The 21521-nt window shown below is 46.7% G+C and overlaps 1 protein-coding gene across 5 annotated transcripts in view; it reads right to left on the bottom strand.

Moving 5' to 3' along the window:
• The window catches only part of LOC114873724 (serine/arginine repetitive matrix protein 2), a 151993-nt gene that overhangs the window by 2605 nt on the left and 127867 nt on the right, over window positions 1–21521 (bottom strand). For 3 of the 5 annotated variants that reach the window (XM_029182348.2, XM_029182349.2, XM_029182353.2), the window contains 9 exons: window positions 18839–18968; window positions 7204–7614; window positions 4940–7129; window positions 3781–4117; window positions 2884–3296; window positions 2594–2795; window positions 2020–2168; window positions 367–1801; window positions 22–277 (listed from right to left, as the gene is read on the bottom strand). In XM_029182348.2, the coding sequence (XP_029038181.2) occupies window positions 22–277; window positions 367–1801; window positions 2020–2168; window positions 2594–2795; window positions 2884–3296; window positions 3781–4117; window positions 4940–7129; window positions 7204–7614; window positions 18839–18968 (5523 nt within the window). The remainder of the gene's footprint in view (window positions 1–21; window positions 278–366; window positions 1802–2019; window positions 2169–2593; window positions 2796–2883; window positions 3297–3780; window positions 4118–4939; window positions 7130–7203; window positions 7615–18838; window positions 18969–21521) is intronic. The other 2 variants (XM_029182352.2, XM_029182350.2) reach the window with 2 other exon arrangements.

Here is a 21521-nt window from a genome sequence, read left to right as displayed (position 1 = left end):
AGAAGAAAAGTGAATGCCTACCCTTCGACACCGTATTCGCGATACAAGCGTTCTCGTAGGGGTCCATCGAGATAGCAGCTTTGATCGTGAATCGGATCGTGATGCGGTTCCAAACGAGCACCACGTTCCAACGCGACCGCGTTCAATAGATCACGAATTTTATCAGCATCCCTAGCTGCGTAAATGTGCCATAAAGCACCGGGTGCTTCGCCACGTTCGCGAACACGTCGCCGTGTCAGGATATCACAGCCGGCTTCGTCTATCGCTCTCAGTGCTTCTGTAAAAGTTAATAAATTTCCTTACTGTTAATTCCGCGAAAGTATTATCTAGTATTTAGGATAAAATATAATCTAAAGTAACAAGTACCTTTAACGTGTTCATCGTTGTCAGCATCCTTTGGAATGCCTACGTAAACCATCACGTTCACTGCGTCGGAAATATCCAGATGAAGATTGGTTGTGCCTTTGTTAGGATGAAGAGCCGAACCGTAAGCATTGTACATCTTAGGTCCCAAATCTGGTCTCACGAAGCAGTCCGGTAGACGACTGGCTAAATTCAATCGTCCGTTTCGATGAGTGTATTCCGATAAGGGTAAAACTTTCATGAGATCCGCGAATCTCGATGGCAACAGTTCCGCGAAATCTTCGCCGGGTGGCCAATCCTTTAGCTTCAGCAACATCGGATTTCCACGCTCGTCCTTCAATCGTTTCGAGAAATGCTCGAATCCTTCCCAGAACTTGCGCATCGGCTGATTAGGAACCAGATTCCCGGTCATGCAATTGATCAGATCGTTCTTTTCATCGCCGAAGTCTCTGGCAAACGAGTCCGGATGCCAGAGGTTCATGTCTAAAGCCTTCGCAACGTCGGACACGATGACCGGTTGTCCGCGTTTCCACTGATCTTGAAATATTCTGTAGTTGTTCGGGTTGTTCGGATCGTTTAACCTGAGGAGCTTTCCATCGCAGAGCCAAGAGTGCGGCACATCCGGGTATAAACTCTTGCTTTCCGTCAACGTCATAATTCGAATTGGCAATGGTTCCCTTCCTTTCTGTGTCCATTTGTATCTTCTTACAAAATGCTTCAATTCCCTCGGTTTCTCATCGTCCAGTCCAGCTTCCCTCTCCTTCTTCACGCTGTGCTCTATCACGCTCGATATCACCTCGTCCAACGTGTCCATTTTCGACTTCTTACCGGATTTCGATACGTTGTTCTGCGTGTTATTTCCCGCGGTAGCGTTCGCGTTGCTGCTATTGTTCGTCGGTGAATTCGATCTAGATCCACTGCCGTTCGACTTGTGGGACGGTCGGATGAGCAGCTCCCTCAACGTGGAATAATTACCGTCCCGATCCTCGTCGGAATCCGAACTGGAAGCGCTTTCGTTTTTATCTTGATTCTGTAACGCGACATCCGCCAACCAATTCAACGGTGAATTTTTGTCTTCTCCGTTCGTCTTACTCTCCGACGACCCGTTCGATTCGTTCACCTTCTTCTCTTCCTTTACTTCTTGTTTAATATTACCGTTCAGAACCGGTACCGAATCACCTTTTATCAGATTTCGAAGATAATCGTTTGCAGGAGTTTGTACGATCAGCGAACAACCACAGTGCTGAGGTATTCCCCATTCCGCTCTACATTCGTGCAATCGTTGTCCAAGGTGTATCAGGCTATCGCCAGCGATTATTTGCGTGAGCATCAGTCGTTCTGGTTCGTGTACTTGTCTATTCGTGCACAACAGCCAGGAAAAGTCATCCCTGTCCTTTCCGCTTTCCCCCCAAATCTTGATCGTTCCATTCTTGCGTCCCTAATGATCATTACATTTACACGTGAGACTTTTCTAGGTATGAAATTCAAGTTTTCTATATTATTAAGATATCGAGAATCGTATCAGTGTTAAAAAGCTCGATTTTTCTATAATTCTTATCATCAAGTTTTCAATCGAATATAACTTTCATCATTGAATTCTTTGAAGAGAGAAAAAAAGGGAAGTTCTGTCTGACTGGAAGGAAGAAATGTTCTTACCTTGTAGCAATCGATGCAAACAACGAAACCGCATTTACCGCAAGCCCAGTGGTAATTGAATAGGGTTGTCTCGCAGACGTCGCACATCTCTCGAACACCCTGGACCACTCTCTTCCACGCCACAGTTCCGTCTACAAGTCCCGAACTTGCTGTCAAGGTGAAGAAACAATCGATACGCAAAGCGTTAAATCATGCGAACAAAGGGAGAACTCGACAAAGCGAAACTTTCTATCTACAATTACAATGAAACATGCGTGAAGAGAAAAGGAAGTTCATCTTTCGGATAAAGTAACGAAAAAGAAATCAAATAAATTAATCGTGAAAAGTGCAGCAGCTTTCTTTGCTCATTTGCTTGGATTTCACACAAGTATAACACTTAAATAATTTAATTCACGAAGGGGTAAATAAAAGATCATTGGCGAAATTCATAATGGCAGTCGAAGGTGTTAACAACGATATTATCAAACATGCACGAAGATACACAAATACCAATGCGTATTATGCGTTTCAGAATTGACGGCATAAAAATATAGATTCGATATCCATGTACATCGAGAAGAGAATAAGAACTTACCTTCTGCCATGTGTTGCTGAAGAGCATCCTTCTCCTGATGCAACAGATCGCAAAGCTGATCACCGACTTGACAAAGCAATCTGTGAGCCATTTCCAGATCTAAGTCTTCTTTGTCTCCCTTCTCTTTATCGCTTTTGTCAGACTTCTCATCTTTCTTCGTGTCAGAATTATCCTTTCCAGGCAACCATAATCGAAGATCCACCTGCAATAAAAAAAAAAAGCAAAAACGATTGCTTTTAATAGAATTGTCAAAGGGTTAACGTGAAAAGGAAAGAGGTCGACGAACGTACCTCGGATGCATCTTTATGAGGATCACTGAATCCAGCTATAGCCAATTGTCCGTTTTTGGTATACCGTAATCTACGGAATGCATAGAATCTGCAGAAAATGTTTTGTGGAAGATTTTTGGAGCGTTGGTGCGGTGTCCATCTGCACTCACGACATTTCGCCAATTTCGGGGCGACCTCGAAACAAGCCCCGTCTTGCAACCAACTATCACCGGTCTTTTTCAGCTGAGATATCGAAGGTCGACGAAAGGGATCACCCCTTCCGCCGCTTCCACCTGGCCCGTTGTTACCGCCGCTCGCGCTGTCGTCTCTGCGTTCTTTCTTTTGCCGTGGCTGTTGATCCTCCCCGCCCAATTCATTGCCACCCTTTGTAGTCTTTGGTCTTCTGCCCCGTTTCCTCGGTTCCTTGTTATTTCCTATCGAACAAAGGATTCCCATCTATTTGAACGGCATCCACCGGCGTCGAACTTGAACGCGTTTACGCGAACGACGCGATTCAGTGTTAAAAAGCTCGATAATATAGTTATCTATCACGGATTTTCAATCCTCGGATATGTCATCATTTCAGCGATAAGTGAACGTTGTTACTATTATAAAAACAGGGTAAGTGTGCGAGAGAAAAGTTTATAGAAAGATTTCTAGAGAGCTTGGCGAATCTAAAGAGTGTCAGGAAATCGTGGATCGTCAAAAAAAGAAAATTGAATGGTCAAAAAGAAGATAAAGGTAAATTTTATGTACATCGCTTCCGGTTCAAGTCTATTCCTGAACATCTCGAGTTCTCGCACAGCTCTATAAAAAGGTTTAAGTGTACTGACCATGGAACGCGGATCACTTACCCTGCAAGTGAATAGTTAGTTCACCTGACGGGAAGTCCATTTACAAGAAGCTACGTCAACTAACCGTTTCCCGAGGAATTGTTGGAATTGGCCGTGGTATGGCGAACCCTGGACGCTGGTTGAATGGAACCCAACTGTTCGCTAGTATCGCTAGCGGAACCGGCCTCGCTTTCGTTACTAGACTCGCTTCCTGCACCAGCTCCTCCTGTTCCTCTTTCAGCTCCTCCACCGCCGCCACCTCCTCCTCCTGCTGCTGCTCCATTTCCTCCGCCATTTCCACCACCTCCGCCACCACCTCCTCCTCCTCCTCCTCCTCCTCCGCTTTGTTTATCTTCCTTTCGTCTCCGCTGATCTTCCGCGGTGGTTTGCTGCCTCCGTGCGGCGCCTTTCTTTCGTTTTACCTACCACAGGGCACAGATTATTAAGTAGTCAGGAAGTTCATGCTCTTGCCGAAACTACTGTCAAAAAAAGAACTACCAACTCGCGTGTGCGTCTGCTTTGCGTCTATTTTAGAAGTCCTACGACAACATTCTTATACACCAACATAGGTACGTGTCGTTTTATTCACCAGCCAATTCAACATTTTTCGATATTCGAATAAATATCACTGCATGCACTAATTCGAATCGTGGATTTAAAAAGGATAGAAACGACGAAATAAATAGTTTGCGTTAAAGAAAAAGGAGCAACAGAAATTGTTTGCGAAATTATTTTCCTTCACGATTACCATTGAATCAATTAACATTATTCATTAATCGTTACGTATGCGATGAAATGCGAACGGCGAAATCACTAACATCGTTATAATGCCGTATATAATAGAAAACAAATAGACGTTGAACGCGAAACGAAAAAAGTCATTACATATTCCATATCCAGCAGCAGCATTAAATACCAATTACCGAACAATAATTAAGTGCCGTTACTCATAAATGATTTATGATTTCCCAGTGTAATTACGAGGAAAAAAACGCATAAACAGAGAAGAGAATTAAAAGGGGGGAGGGAATAGGTAGGAAGAGTAATGGTATCGAGCACACACATGACCTATATACGAAACCAATTCCAGCTGGTTAATGATACGTAATCTATTTGCGCATGCAAAAAGTAAGGATAATACGTGCAACGGTGAAATCAGCTCTTCCGTACGGATAAACACATACTAAAAAGTGCGATATACTAAGAAAACGATCAGAAAATATAGGTACGATCCATATAGATACCTTGGGTGGCTTTCTTTTTGGCGGCGACTTTCTCTCCGGGTCGCTGCTGGACGAGTCTTCTTGTAAATTTTTTGTATCCGTCGCGTGTCCGTTCAGGGATTCCTTGTTGGTCGTTTTTCGACCGCTCTTGGCGGACACTTTGCTCTTGTTGATGCTGTTCACCGCCATGCTACCGATATTGTGAATCGAATTGACGGCGCTTGGTAGGCAAGTGGTGGTCGCGTTGCTGGTCACGTTCGACGTAGCGTCGCGTTCCTTGTTGTTCAAGGGTTGAGAGGGTGCTTGAGAGATGTTCAAAGGCAAGGTGAGGCAAGAACCGCTACCAACGACACCGGTGGTGTCCTCGGTGCCATCCTCGCCGGAATGCCTCTGCAGCCAGGCCTTCTTCAGCTTGTGAACGGGATAGCTGGTGCTGCTCGGCGGCCTCGGTGCCGGACTGTTCGACTTTTCGCTGTCGATCGTAGGATTGGCTTTGGCCGGTGTGCCGGGCGCGCTAGGCGCTGGACTCGGCGCCGTGGAGGGCGCCGGACTAGGTATGGGTGCCGGGCTGGGTGCGGCGCTGACCGTGGCAGGGTTCAACGAGCTCGCGCTTCCCGCGCTCGCCGGTCGTACGGAACCGTCCCCGCTGGCGGTTCTTGGCGCCGGACTGACCGCCGTCGCGGTTCGTTCCTGTTGGCTTTGACTGTTCGGTTGGGCGAGTAACGCCGCGGTGTTGACCACGGTGGTGATCGAGGTGGCGGCCGATGCGATCAGCGGGCTCGGTTCGCTAACTCGAGAAAGAACCGGTGGACCTACGCACTGCAGGGACAACGGTTGCGATGGCTCCTCGGTTCTGCGTTTCTTGCAGACCTCGAGGGACACCGGTTGACCGGGATTCTCGGTCAACGAGGGTGTAGGCGCCTTCCTCTTGGGCGAACCGGATCTCTCGACGCCGAGATTCAACGGTTGCGTCTGGAAGGTGGTGTTTTGCATTTGAGGTTGCGCGTGCTGTATCGTCTGGCCGGGTGGTTGCTGATGAGGGCTGGTGTGATGAGCCGGATGCACGATCGGCCTGGAGAGGGGCGCCGATGTGGCGGTCGGTGGCGAACTGTGAAGCGGCGGTGGTGGTAATTTCGCGGCCGGCAATGATCCGGGATAACCTCTCGAATCGTAGACGGATCTACTGTGAGCCGGTGGCGGCAAAGGTGGAGGCGCCGCCCCGTGATGGTGAGGCACTTGCTGGTAAGGCGAGCTGCCGGCTTTCGAGGTGAGAGGTATCGGTGCCGCGACCGCCGGTTCGGAGGCTCTACACACCGGGGTGCCGGTCATGATGCCCGAATTCGGTCTCCCGTATATATGTTGGGGCGCGGGGCTGCTTACTTTCGGCTTCGAACCCGCCGGCGCTGCGTAATGCGAGGTCGGCGATGCCGTGGGCGGATGCGGATGCGGATACGGATACGAGGACTTGGCAGTAGCGTAAGGTAGGCCAGGTTCCGGCCTGGTGAGATAACGCGGCTCGGGTGGCGACGGATGCGGTGGCTGATGAGGATGCTGAGCATGCGGTGACTGTCGATTGTGCGAATGCGGCGGTGGATGCCCGTGAGGGCTGGGTAATTGCGTGGTGGTTGTCGACCCGCTACTGCTTCTATGGTGACCCTGAGGTATACTCTTCGCCGCCTGTAGACCGTCCAGGTGGTGAAGGTGGTGAGGACTTTGCGTTGGGCTCCTATACTCGTACGGTTTGTGTTGCGGCGGTACCGACTGCACGTTCAAATAAGGCATGATTTTCGGGCTCGGCGAGTGTTGCTGCGACGACGGTGCTTTCGGAAGTTCCCGACCCTCGTTCTTCACTATCACCGAGCTCTTGTGATCCGACATCATCGTCGGAGGATTCTGTAACACTTCCCTGCCGTGATGGTCCCTCTCGAGACCGCTGCCCATACCGCTTTTACTCGTCATCGACTTATGCGGTTGTCCCACGTCGCTTTTAACCTTCATGTCGTGCATCGCGTACGAAGTCTGCGGCTGGTACGTCGAGTAACTGAACAGACCGACGTTCGGCTCGACTTTCGGTAGCGAACTGTGAGATGGACCGACCACCGACGGCGGTTTCTCGTGCATACTACCAACGGGCAACGACGACTTGGAGGTCCTCGAGTGCGCCGGTGGAGGCGGATAGTCTTTAACGGGTACGCTCGACGGTCGAGACACCTGAAACGATCGGAACGGAGACGATGATCGTTAAGACGGTATTCGGATCGAATCGAAAAGAAAAATGAACGTACCTGTTGAGTCGGAGGTGCGGTGGCCGCGTAATAAGCGGCCCTCTGTTGAGCCGCGATGTGGTCCCTAGCCTCTGCCTGCCTGTGCAGTCTCTCGGCCGCAGCCAGGTGTTCCCTTATCCCCAAATTCTCCGATTCTCGTTGCCTTTGCTCCCTCGCGTCTCTTTCTCTCGCCTCTCGTTCCCTCTCTCTTTCTCGCTCTCTCTCCCGTTCCTCTCGTTCTCGTTGCTGTTGCTGCGCCACCGTCACTGGATGCGCACTGGTCGCACCTGGTCCCGGATGATGGTGACCCACGTGAGCGGTCATGCCGGAATGCGGGGCACCGTGAGGCCTGCTTCCTGGTGGCGGCAACGGTATGAACGTGTTCCACGCCATCGAGGTCGACTGCATGTTCTTCTGTGGAGCATAAGGCACCTACTTCAATAAATACTGCCAATCGATTTGCCGAATCGTCACGCCCGTTTGCTGTTTCTCCTGTCACGTTATTTCTCGTTGTACCCGCGAGTTTCGGCTCGAAACGTGCCCGTGACGACGAGAGAAAGCAGTTGGTTCGCGTTGACGCGAACATTTCGTTAGCGTTTCGATGGTAAAATATGTTTATTTTAAGCGCGTTTATTTTTAACCGTTCCGCAACGGACAACCGGTGCAACGACTCGCTTAACCGCACGCGCTGAACCGTGCTTTCGCTTCTGGCTTGCTGAGAATTTTCCCTTAAAACGTATCGATAATTACGATCGTCTATTTTTCACGAGGAAACACAGTACCTGCGTTCGAGAGAGGATTGTGTCAAGGTCGGAGTACCGAGAAAATCCGTCGACAAGGAGTAAGAGAAGAAGTAACGGCTCGTACGGAGACAGAGAAGGAAAGAGGAAGGCTTTAAGCAGCCTGACGAGAGCAGACCACCAGCCTAATTATAGTCTCGTCCGAGAAGGTTCGCTATGCTAATCGAGCCGTGAGTAAATGTCAAGCAACGTGCTCTGTTTACCCGGCTAGCATCATTCTTCGATACGTATCTCTCGTACCATTTTCCAAAGTTCCCTTCGCCTAATGGATAAAATTCAGAAACTCGTATGCCTTTTCAAAGCACGAACATCGAGTCTAACCAACGACGAGTCCTACAGAGATTGAGAGTGGGAAAATATGAAAAGCCGTTTACCTTTCCCGACGCTATTCAAGATTCACGCTCGAGGAAGCGGCGCTCGCTGGGAAACGAGTTCTCGCTAGTCGAGGCAACGGCTAAACAGCGAGAAAACAGAGCGAGAATACAAAGAGAATAGGACGAAGAAGATAAACCACTTCCCTGACGGTATTCTTTTAATCGTTGCAAGCCTGTCTCCGTGCGGCGTATCAGCCGAGATTGCACGCGTGTTTTGTCCGCGTACCGCATTATGTACGCGCGCGTTTTGTCCGCGTATTGCATTCCCGACAAAAGGTGCGGGGTAACCGGGCTGAGAGAGGAGGTTCGGACAAAAGCTCGTAAAACGCTCGTTAAAAGCGCGAGAGACACGCGGTGCGCGAACCCGAATCCCTGAGCGAACGATCGCGCGTAATAAAAGCCAGAACACGGTATTCAGGCTCAATCAGGGACCACCGGCTGCCATTGGTTCGTTGACTTTCTCTTCCTGAACTCTTAACCCGTGACGTTCGCTTAATCTGCTTTTTGTTCCCGACCGTGACGTTCGCGCGATTCTCCCTCCGTCACCTTTTTCGCCTCTTACGCGTTGTTGCTCCATATAATTACCTATAGCTGACTTTCGATGCGTAAATTACCTCCTCGGCAAAGTATCCGATCTTCTTCTCTGTTTAATTATTTTTAACCGACGGCGAGATATTTATTACGATAGCCCCCCTCTCGCCCCTTTACTCGTAACCTTTCTTACGCGTTAATAATTGCCTGGTTAAAAAGGACCCGATAAATATTTGATCCGCATCGGTCGGGCTATTTTCGTCTGGCTCGCACACGAATGAAAAACGTGCTCGTTTTATTGATCAGAACGATGCCTACGCACACGGACTTGGCACTTCTCGTCGTCACGCTTTTTAAACGTGCATCAATTTACTCGTATTTCGCAATAATCAGCCAAAGACGGCTGTTGTATCGCGAACACCGCCGTTTCTAACGAGCGCGAACGAATCTAATCTAACCTGCTTTGACTCATCGCGAAGCAACTTTGAAACGAAATCGTCCGATATCAACGATATTAGTGTTATCGATGTTAGAGAGAAGATTTATTAAATGCACGTCTATTTTAATAGCTCGACATCTATCGAATAATGACCTAGATTTAATTTCATCTGAACGAATTACGTGTGCAAGCGAATAGTATCAGAAATGACAAGATAACAACGTTAACGAGGCACGAACGTCGAATTGACGCTTGAAATTCCACTACGCGCAGCGTAGACACAACATCGTGTCGGTTCGAAACATGACGGAGATCAGAGAGCGTTAAATATAATGGAAAGTGGAAGACCAACGTGGAATATTCCGCTTATAACACGCGACCAAAATATCCGGCCGCAGGGTGAATGACGGCAGAAGAAAGTTTTCGATCGTTCGGAAACGCGGCTGTTCCCGGGAAAAAGAAGAGTGTACTGATAAAAGGCTAAATCGAAATCGCAGCTACGAATCCTCTTCGTAAGCTGCTATTTCTCGACCGATGATACGCGACGAAAATAGCAGATGAAATTTCTAAATCGCAAAGAAAATCGAAAAGTATCTTCGTATCTGAGCTGACATTTTCAGAATATCTCATGGCATTTCCTTCCCTTCTTCTTTTTCCCCGTGCAGTTCTCGATTCGCTGTCTGGCTGCGCAATAATATTCGGCCATTCATTATTTACCGAGGCACGAGCAACGTGAAAAGGGGACACGTTAATGCGGGGGTGGTTGAAACAAAAGAGTGACTCTCGTTGTTCGTCGTGTACCAAAGTAAATCATCCCCTACCGTGCTTCACCCTCTCTCGCTTCAATTAATCTATTCGTCGATTCTACCCACCCCAGCCGCAAAAGGAACTCTTTCTCTTTCCCTCTCTTACGGTCTATTTAAATTTTAATGGCACGGATTCGACTGCTGGCTTTCCCTCGAAAAACCTCGGAAAAATTCGACGCTATTTTGCTCTATCACAAAAACACAAACGATTACGTTATTTCCCTGCTGCCAGTAGTTGCAAAAGTTTTTCCAAGTCATCGTTACGGAAAAATGTACATCTGCGGCTATTTATAGCACGACAAAAGGGTTCAATTACTCGGGTGCGTCAGCGGGATGCAATGCGCGCTGGTAATCGGTCATCGAACGATTCCAACGGCAATATCGACAAAAACATTACAAACATTTATTGTTCGCGATAGTCCTACGGAGAGTGTCTTATCGAGTAACAGAAAATAAGACGCGTTATCGCGTTGATTTATCTCCATTTACAGCGTACGGCGACGAGTCACGACGTCGAGGACAAAGGATGACTGCAACTTTACACAGACCTTATCGATTCGGTAACAAACTTTTGCCTCAACTTCCAACAGATATAACTAGACACCTAGTTCCTGTCTTTCCCAACAAGTAGCGTGCTACGTGTACGTTTCGCGAATAAGTAACAACCGTCTCGTTTCCCGGTGGATGACGAAACGTCGATAATTGACAAAAGCACCAACTTCGATATAGCAACGACTTAATCAAAATACATGAACCCACTTAACGGCTTACCAGCTCTGATCTCATTCCGTCTTATCAGTCCAACTGACAAAACATTATCGCGAAATGAAAAGAGCAAAAAATCGCGATAAGATAAATGAGCAGATTGTAAAAAAAACTACATGATTTTTCCACAATTTAGAATAAACTCTTTTTCTTCATAATTACTGTTCGAAATGAATAAACACCTTTCCTATCATTTTCTTCGTTAAAATAGAAACGAATCAGTTAACGGGTTAAAGAAGGTGTCGAGGAGGATGAGGTGGAAATGGAATCGAATTCGAAGCTACGTCGACTGTTTGCGAATAATATAAAGAGGTGTTATCTTATCGCGACAGACGGCGCAAGATAGGATATTTATACTTCCAGCAAACAGATAGCTAGTGAGATAATAGGTGATAAGAGGAGAAGGAACCGGAGCCCCGGGATTCTTTTTACACCTATACTCGACACGCTCGCGGCCGCCAATAGCGACGCGTCTGCTAATCTTTCGTAACACCGTTTGATCGATCGATTCACACCGTTTCCCGATCGAACACGTACTCGATAACGATCACGTGACTCGCCAGCTGTACATTCGTGAATTTATTCGATCGATAACTGTACGGGAATTTTTGAGTAAACCAAAACCCCTCCGGTTGTTTACGAGAAGGACATCGATCGAATTCGATATTAGATCGATCGACTGGAATTTCGAGGTCAAATTCGATTCGCGTACTTAAAAGAGGCTAACGACCTCAATTTTACAATTAACGAGGAACTTTGGAAAGTAAAGCCAAAGGAAATGTGTATTAAATCGGGTTGGCTGGTGGTAATCGAGCGTGTCTAAATTCGAGCTGAAAACGAAGTTTTGAAAGCTTGAAGAAGGTAGGTAAAAGCGGAGTGGCGAGGACGGCGTGGCGCATTAAATTTCAGACGGGTTCCACAAGCGAAACGACTGTAAGAGAGCGAGGATAGAAGTTGCTGACGAAGCTGCGGAGAAACTACTCTCGAGGTTTCCTATGTACGTGCCCGGTCAGCACAGACGAGACCCGGGTACTTGCTGACTGTTCGCATTTTCTGTCCCTCCTCTCGCGACAGGACTCGGCCGTAACCGCGTTTCGCTCTGTCGAATTGAAAGGTAACGCTTGGAAAACAAAGTGGACGGGGAAAGACTAGAGACAGGCATTCTTCTTCCCCGTAATTTCGAAATTCCTTCCTTTCGGCTTTCCACCAATTTTATCGTTGTCGCTGCGAGAGAAACGGAATGGGAAATTGCATTCCCGGGAAGCAGAGCAAACGTCTTTTCAACTATTCCAACCGCTAAGTTTCATTATCCCACTTTTGTTTTAAACAAATCGAAATGACTTTATTATCCGCACGATTTCGAAACGTCGATTACAAGGTAACGCGCTAGGAGAGAAGTGAGAGGCGACTAATAAAATCATTGACGAAATTACACGCAGGTGACTGTACCGTGCGCGGCCGGATAACGCATCCGTCCGCGCGTGTTTATCGTTTCATGAATTATTTATTCGATGCCGTGCACGCGGCCAATTCTCTTTCTCTCTTTCTCTCGCATTCCCCGCCATTTCGACGTCTGTTATTACTTCCACGCCGGTTTCGTGCGTGCCTGGCTGCGTGTGGTGTGCTTTTAGAAACGAGATCATTCCACGCGGTTGCCGAATGGGTGCAACGTGTGTCCTGCCCCGCGGCACGATTTATTTCCCAATTATGAGGATCCCCGGCAAGGGATAGGGCTAACCGAAAGCCAGACACAAAAGGATGCTACCGAAAAGATATTCCCGAGATCGCTGCCATCTCTTACCACCGCAACTCCATTCTTGATACCTTTCAATCCTCTCGACCGTTTGTTCGGCAGGGCTTTGACCTGATCCATTATTTCCACCGGATGTGTTCTTCTTCTTTCAGGGTCGAGACACGAAAATTGCCCACCCTAAGGTTTCTTTCGCGAAAGCGGAACCATGCTTTTATCTCTCAACTATATAATCACGTCGAATCAAAAGGGAAATCTTATTCCCAGTGCGTCGCGTTTATAATTTCAAATATTTCAATCGATTCTCAGCCAACAAACCCTTGACATTAAAAAAAAGGCGCAGCAAGAGGATTCCACTCGGTAAAGCGTTAATAAATAGCTAGAATGGATCGTTTCTCGAACACGCCCGGTATATACGCTTCATGGGAGTAACTGTACCCGAGCAGCAAAGCTGATCGTAAAGGGATGCACGCGTGTACGCGCAGACAAGCAGGATTTATGCACGTATGCAGAGAGAAGAGCGAGGGGAGGGAGAGAGAAAGGAATATCGTAGGAGTTTCCACGAGGCCAGGACACGCGGTAATTAACTTTGCACGGGATTAGAAGGCGTGGGTACAGAACGAATTTACGAGCAACTGGCGGAGGAAGCTCTGCTTAGAGCCGAGAGACGTTAGGAGGAAGGCAGGTGGTTCCCTTCGTTCTTCTTTTCAATCTCCAACCGAGCTTATACTTTATTTCATTCCTTGGGAGTGGTTCTGTAAACATGCTTCTTTCACGAAATACGCTCGACGCAATTTTAACTCGAGACTTTAGAAAAGACAAAAGCCTGTCTTTAAAGCTGCACGGAGCAACGAACTGCCTCGATACTCGTGCAGACAGGAGAGAACAAGGGAGAAGAAGAAAAAAGGCAGGTGCAACGCGAGGCATTCCCCCCGGGCGGAAAAACGTGCTCGAATGTCAGCCGCGACAGCTCTGAGCGATCCGGTGCATTTTAATTTATCCGACTTCTCACATGCCGAAAGACTCGTCGCGTTGCACAACGCGGACGAGCGCGGCACGCGAATAGCAAGCACGATAGTTTCTCTCGATCCGGATAATCGTTCGTTTTTACTTTCACGCCTGATCAATGTGGAACACGGTTGAACGGATTAAACGGAGTCGACGAACCGCGTACGCTCGTTACGGTTTCTAACTTTACGCCGTTGAATGAACGCCATGAATCACTCGAACACGCCTTCCCTCTGTTGCTGCCGGATAAAGTGTCATTCATTGAGAGAATGAAAAAGAAAGTCCCGACACACTGTTGCCCGAAGAATTACATCGGAATTACGAGTCGATTTTCCTTCGCGTTCCATCTTCGGAAAAGAATTTTCACCTCCGCTTCGATTATTCAGAACTAGAATCACTCCGTAAGAAAGTGAGAGACGAAGCTTTCTTTAGGCGTCAGGTAGCGTAACGAGCATGTGTAACCTCGACTAATTACCGCCACGATAACCCTCTGGCTAATTAGTCGGCATAATTTACGAGGAAGTGCGTTTGAGTATATCGTGCATTTATAAATAATACGTTCCAATTAGAAGTTTCGCATCTCGCGTTAAGTTAACGCCATAACGGGCTAAGATTACCCAGCTGAACACGTCAACTTCTGACTCTCTCGAAGCGAATCGAGATTCTTAATTAATTCTTTGTTTACCGCAACGGTCCGCTGTTTATAAATGGTTTATATATTCTTAGCAAGAAACTTTTCGCGAAACCAGAGACTCGAGTTGAAGCTTGCTTCAGCAATGCAACTGAAACTTCCCGGGGAAAGAAACTTGGAAAATTGCAGTTCGGTTCGACGAACTCGTAAAAGGTCGATGGAAACGTTCCAAGGAACTCGATTTTCACCTTTCCACCGTGTTGAAGCTTGAAACTTTTAGAAAATCGAAACAAAATTCAAGGAATATCCTCGTCGAAGAATGAAAAATGAATTTCATAAAAGTGAATCACGGTTTAAGTAGAATTTCTCTTCGGTAATATCGGCTTTAATTCGCTTTAAAGCTATCGACGTGAAAACGACGATGCTAAAAGAACGGAGAGGAGAGGAGAAGAGAGCAGACGAGACGAGACGAAACGAAACGAAACGAAACACCGTCGAGAGAGCTCTATTGTTGCGTACCATGAAGTGCATAATTAATGACCTTCGTGCCGGTCGAGTTTTGCATTGCAAATGTCAGCTGGAAACGGTCGCGCACACGCGGCCCTCGTCACATAAATAAACGGGCGCAGCGTGCATGTGCATCGGAACCGACCCGTTGTTTGCTCGTCGCTAGAATAAACACCGTGAAACATTTGTGCATCGAGGAAAGCGATGCACTCGGCTCACCGCAAAGTCAGGACTAATTCGTTCTCTGCCGGCGACATCTAAAATCGATTGTTAGCGACGTTTAAAGGATTTCTACGCGAGAAAAATAAAATCAAGTATTTACGTAATAGGCGCCGATAAAAACGTTAACGATCCAAGTTTCAGAGAACTGTATCTCGACTGCCTATCTTTCCTACGTAGGTGCTTCAACTTTCTGTTAATCTTCCGCGCGACAATCTTAACTTGTACGGTGACTCGTTGCAGTCTGTTTGCTCTGTACATTAGATTTAACTTATCATTGGGATTAATACGCCGAGTACTAAAGCAAACATTTTAGAACGCGACATAATATACGATACCGAGTACGAAGAGTTAAATACCGAATTTCTGTCTGAAATGATATTGTTTCAACGAAACAAATACAACGTCCTACTTTGAAATAAAGGGTAATAAAGTGTGCGCAAATTTTATTGAGACACTCTGTACCGCAGCGTTAAAAACCACTCGTAACCTGATCGAAGTTAAAGTTGCTCGTAAAAATTCAATTTATTTCCTTCCCTCGAACGCTACAAAATCTTTTGGAAAAATATCAGGAATTTAAAATACGAAGGTTTACTTCGAGGAGCGCACTTGAGCGTGTAAACAATCTTGAAAACCGATCAACTACTTAAACAAGACAGATGGAAAAATCACGGGAACGGTTGGAAAAATTCGAAGAAACCTGTCTGGAGGGGCAGGAGAGGGCCTCGTTCCTTCTATCAAACTGAAAATAAAACTGGCTAAATTTGCGGAGAAAAAGAGAGAGAATTTTCGAAGCTTCCACGAAACGGAGGCGAGCATAAAAGCCAGGCGGCGCGCATAAATCAGGCCAAGTTTTCCATCGTCTCTCGCAGCCTTCAAACCGCTCTAGAAACGTATTTCTTTTCTCTCGTCTCACGTCCGTCCTTGCGAAACGTATAAGATATATGTACACACATGCCATCGTGGAAAAAGAATCGAGCAGCTTTTCAACGATTTCGAGAGATCCGACGACGGGGAAAAGAATTTATCGCTGCCCGTTGCTCTGTACACAACGTACAGTTGCCGTGACATTGTTATCGAGGATACCGGATAGACGTTATCGCGTTGCAAACATAACACCATCATCGAGCTTCTCTTCTGTCTCTTGCAAATTTTTCAAGGTCATCGCATAAACACACGAGATTCTAAACAAACTTTTGAAATAGCTCATCAATATCTAACTTTGCTTCATTCCGCTTTCTTCTATTTAAAATAATAACCGTAGCGTCGACATAGTAATTTCGTTATTAAAAATGAAACAATCATTCGTCTGTGACTCGACAGAAATATTAATCTTTAATACTATTAGATCGACGAAACGATAATAGTTATTTAGTTCGTTAAAAACGATAAAAACTGACCTGTCGCCTTTGCCTTTCAGATCGTAATTCCAAAGTCCAAATGCTTTTCAAACATGTTTAATAAAGTAACATGTATATTTCACTGATCTACCGATGTAACACTTTGCGCACGACGAAATTCCGTAGAATCAAACGCGGCGAGAAAATTCGAAACGTAGAAATCGTTCGAGTTTTTCTCGAACGCTGCGACGAATCGACCTATCGTTGAGACACTCGGTCACGCTTTATCTGAACCGCGAAATGGAAAACACTCGGCCCAATAAGCACAGTTATCAGCAATTATCTGACGAGTTGTGTCGTGACGAACTGAAAACGCGACACACTGGGGGGAATACGTCGAGTCGAGTGGCACGATTTCGGCTTTGTGTATACGATTCGTCTGGTCGGGACGAGAGCTCGGGAAGGACTGGCGGGACACATTTTCGTAGGGTGGAAGGGCAGGTAGGGCTCTCGGGCCACTGCGTGAAAGGATCCTTCTTTCTCTCTCTCTCTCCCTTTGCCTGGTTTATACACCCATACGTGGTCGCAACGTGGTCGCAGTGGTGCTCAACTTTTCGTATTTCCCTCTTTTACAAAACAATTTACCACGTTTTCGCTTCGTTCAAATTAACATAATTATAATTTCGTTTGAAAATTTCCATATCTAATTTCAGTCGGAGCCGAAAGCGAGAAACTACGTAATCTTACACGATGTTTTCGATGAACAATGATACGGGTTCCCATCGGGTCGAGATAAGATTCGTTTACAAAAGTTCTACCACTTGCGATTATCTTCGTTGCGTAAGATTTGCTCACGCCATAGGAAACACGAATAACGTTCAACAGCTGTTTGAAAAACAATCTCTCGTCATCAGACACCAATTATAATTCCAGCCAAGTACAAAAACACGTGGAGGTTGTACGAAAAAAAAAGTCTGAAAGAAGCAAAAAGGAAGATTAAGAGGGGTAATAAAATGAGAAACGCTGAGGACGAGGCTGGCAGGCAGGCAGGCAGGCAGGCAACAGCAGCAGCAAAGTACACAAGAGAGCAGGGCAGGTTTTGGGTGACTGTCAGGGCTGTAACACGCACAAAAGGCAGGTGCTGGAATGCATTGATTGCCTCTCTGTTCCCCTTCCTCTCTCAGCATCCTGTGTCCCTACCCGTATCTGCTCTGGGAACCCACCCTTCTCTCCCAGGGAAACGCAGCAGAGCCTGAAAAACCCCGGGAGGACAGGATATCTCTTTCTTGCTCTCTCTCTCTCTCGGATTATCCCTGTTTTCTCGGTACGAGGGTGGTGGCCTCTCCGTTGATCGACCGCCACCACGACAACCTCTCTTGTTTTCTTCCCTCCGCTGTTCCATTTTACTTTCCGTTCGTACTTACGTGTTTTCAATCTATTTCGAAAGCAACGGTTACAATTCTGCCACGAGAACACGATGGAATTTGTACAATTAGCAACTTCAATTTAATTTACGAGGGGGATAATAGCGGTTTCAGCTTTGGAAAATTTCCCGTTACCACAGGACGAGGTTCCTGCAAAAGTTTCCGGGTAAAATTCCGGAAAGGGAAGTTTCAGGAGTTACCGCCGTCCTGGGAATTTGGTAGAGGAATATTCGGTTGGAAAAGTTCTGCTTTAAAACTAGTCGCATTGCCTATACAAACGGGTTTCGTGATCGATAAGATCGATTTTCCAGGCGTTTCAACTGCTATTAGAATGATCGACGAGAGAATCGCCTCGGGTTCCGAGATTCTACTTGGAAATTTGCAACAACTTCCAAGGAATGCCGGTGCAAACAAGTGGCAGCCGGTTTCTCGGAACCGTCGGAGACGTCGCCCTTGGACCGACGTTTTGCTTGCATAATCCAACTGCATCGTTAAACACGTTTCACGGCGATTCTTCGCTGGAACGCGATGAAAATATTTCTCCTGTCGTTCGATCGCGATAGAAGAAGCGGAGTGTAATGACGCATCGCGATGTCCTTGCTAATAGACGAGACTGCTTTAAACTTGACGGACTTCTCCTGACCCCGAAACTCAACTTCCTGAAGGCACGTTTAATTAACGTCTACGTAAAATATATACAAATTCAAATTAACGAGATGCAATTGATCTGCCAAATGAAATCATCGAACGGTTCGCTTAGTTTTTTAACAGCCGCAGACGAGAGGTAATAACAAAGACGATCTTCGAACTACATACTGGTAAAATAAACAGATGGCTCGGTTGTTCGCGTTATCGGTGTATAGCAGGCCTGAAACGAGCCTGTCTTCCTTGTCATGCAAAAGGTTAAAGACGACGCGCATAATGCTAGGTCGAGATTCTCTTTTTCTTGTCGAGCATCTGTTCGACACGCTGCTCCAAAAGACGCGGACCAGAGGCCGTAGAGCTCATTAAAAACACGCGCGGCGAAGAGAAAAACAGGCAGTAAAGCAAAGGCTGACTAACCTTTTGTTGTGCCAGCCTGAAGGACTCCTCGAAGTGCTTGTGAACCGCCTGTTCGGCCCTTTGCTTCTCCAGCCTCTCCCTTTCCATGTTGGCCTCCCGTTCACGCTTCGCTTCCGCTTCTCGCCGCTCACTGCAACACCAGCAGAAAAGTTTCAAGGTTACACCATATGCAGCAACTTCCCGAATATTTCTCTTCGTACATCCTAGCCGCAAATTTTCAGCTAACCTAAGAAAGAAATTTTCTGTATTATTATTATATTATGTATACCGTACGAAAAGTTCCTTTCAATAAATAGCGCTGCTCCAATATAACAGCAATTGGGTTTATTACTAACGAGACCCTATCCCTTTTCCTCGATGCTCATTATCTATTGTGCAGGTTTATAGTGTAGGTGTTATAAACCGAGGTAACCGAGGTTCAAGGAAGGACGAATCGATCCACGAAAGGGGTAGAATATGCAGGCAATTCCAAGTATTTACGTCGATGCAACGAGAAACGCAGTCGGAAAGGGGGTTACATAAAAGAAAAGCCTATGAATCACGAACCGATGACCAACAATGATCGAGAGTCACAGCTGTTCTCGATCGTCGAACAAAATCAACTTTTATGAAACAAGATATCGGACGTCAATCATCATAATGGAAATGATCCTGTGTAATTTTCTTCATTTTTTTTCTCTCTCGAGCATTCGTTAGATTCCTAACGCCGATCGTCGATGACCCCCGCGGCAATGAACGGGTTAAACCAGCCACAAAGAAACGTGTGAACTGGAAAGTCCGAACGATCGTATACAATTATTTTCCGAGCTTCGCAAGTGTACGTAGGTTTCCGTACACGTACTCTCCCGCTGGCTGATATTAAAAGAGAACCGCGATAATAAAACGCCGACGGTGGCTGGCGTATATATCGTGACTTTTTTTTTTTAACAGACTCAGCCAGATAAGCATTCATTAATGCTTGCGCAAGTTATTTATACTGTTACGTGCGCAACACGCGTGTTTATCTCGCTTTTCGCTCGGCGGACCTTACAATACTCGCGTTGGATTCGCGCGATAAATACATATTTGCGGGTTTCGTGCGCGTTCGCCGTGCTTCGCGGCTGTTTTTCGCGTGTTATTGGCAAAAACACACGTACACACGGGCTCAGACAGAAAACGACGATTTCTCGTAACGTCTCGTTAGCCAGACAACACCAGGTGGGAAACGTACGTTCTCCTCTCCCCTCGTTTCTTTTTTTCCCCATCTACTTCTTTTAAGTACGAAGAGAGGTTATCTGTTATCTGTTACTCGTGTTTGCTTTCCTGACTCGACCGACGAAACATAATCTCTTACAATTTACCGTTGCTTTTTTTGAAATGAAACAAAAAAAAAAAAAAAATCAATTTTTAGACGATGGGACATTGCTCCGTTCGAATAGTTTCATAGACGGCTCGTGGAAAAATTCCGTCTGTTGGGAAAAGGCGCAAAAGTGGTCGCACGGGTTTCACAGTAGAATTCTCGATGGCAAAGCAGACGGTATTGTTGTCGCGCAAACACGCGTGCACAATGAGCCCGCGATCTAAATGCATCTGGAGGAACTGCATCCGTTGGAGAAAAGAGAAACGGACCGATGGATTTTCCACGAGGAGACGAGAAACGGCGAGACTCGTACCCGTTCCGAGAATCAGCGCACTGTTTTATTATTTGCACGCTTCGGAGACCTACCGGAAAACCAGTTTCTGCATCCGTACGATTTGCATCTCTAAAACAACCGTGCGGCTGACTTATTCGGCCGTCGGTTGCATTCATCGGCAACCGCGAACGCGACTATTTTATCGATAACCGAATAAACTGCAGCTGGTATTTGTGACAACCACTAGAAGCGGAGAAAGTCTTACAGCTACGATATTTCTTCGCGGAGAAGAATGCTTTCACTGTTTGATAAAACGATCGAAAGCAATGTACGAAGGTCAAAAGTAAACGCCGGAGATTGGAACGCACGCACCCGCGTGCATCGTGCATGTTTATTCCATATGCGAACGATTAATCAAATATCGAGGCTAACGCGAGTTCGCGAAACCGCTCGTAATCTCGCCTATCGCGTCAACGGAATCCTAATTACGCGGGTACGTAATTATTTGTCCGAGAGTTGGAGGATTAATCAGTGCGGTGGAGAGATGCTCGAAGGACGACGGGACAGGAATTCCTTCTCCATCGTTCCTTTTCTTTTCTGGTTGGTCAGAAAATCGAGCAGATCGAGAAGGGAGCCAACGTCTTCGCGTTGGTTGTCGCCGGTCGATAAACCAGTCCGGTATGGGAACAGGACAGGTTCGAGTTGCGGGCAACCTTTGAAAAATCCGGTCGCTCGAGAGACCGGACTGACCAGAGAGAGGAAGACCGGCTCTGGCGAAGCAACCAGAACACACCACGCGAATATCGCCAAAAAAGGCCTTACGCATCCTTGCCTCGCGGCCTCTTTTTCTTTTGCTCCTTCGAGCCTCTCCTCGTTCCCGAGTGAATCGTTCCTCTTTCGTTCCCCTTTCGTATCACACCACCGACACACCATCATCTTTTTGCGAAAACGTATGAAACGAGCAGAGGGAGAGAACGAAGGAGAGACAGGTCCTACAAGGACCTCTTTTTGTGCCTTCGATATGCCCGCGTTATGCAACGAGATTCAAGGAGATATTCCGTTTCGAGCAA

The sequence above is a fragment of the Osmia bicornis genome, chromosome 8 (genome assembly GCF_907164935.1).
Source record: "Osmia bicornis bicornis chromosome 8, iOsmBic2.1, whole genome shotgun sequence".
NCBI lineage: Eukaryota > Metazoa > Arthropoda > Insecta > Hymenoptera > Megachilidae > Osmia > Osmia bicornis.
The sequence above is the reverse complement of the archived record's forward strand: the minus strand, read 5'-3'. Positions and strand labels throughout refer to the sequence as shown.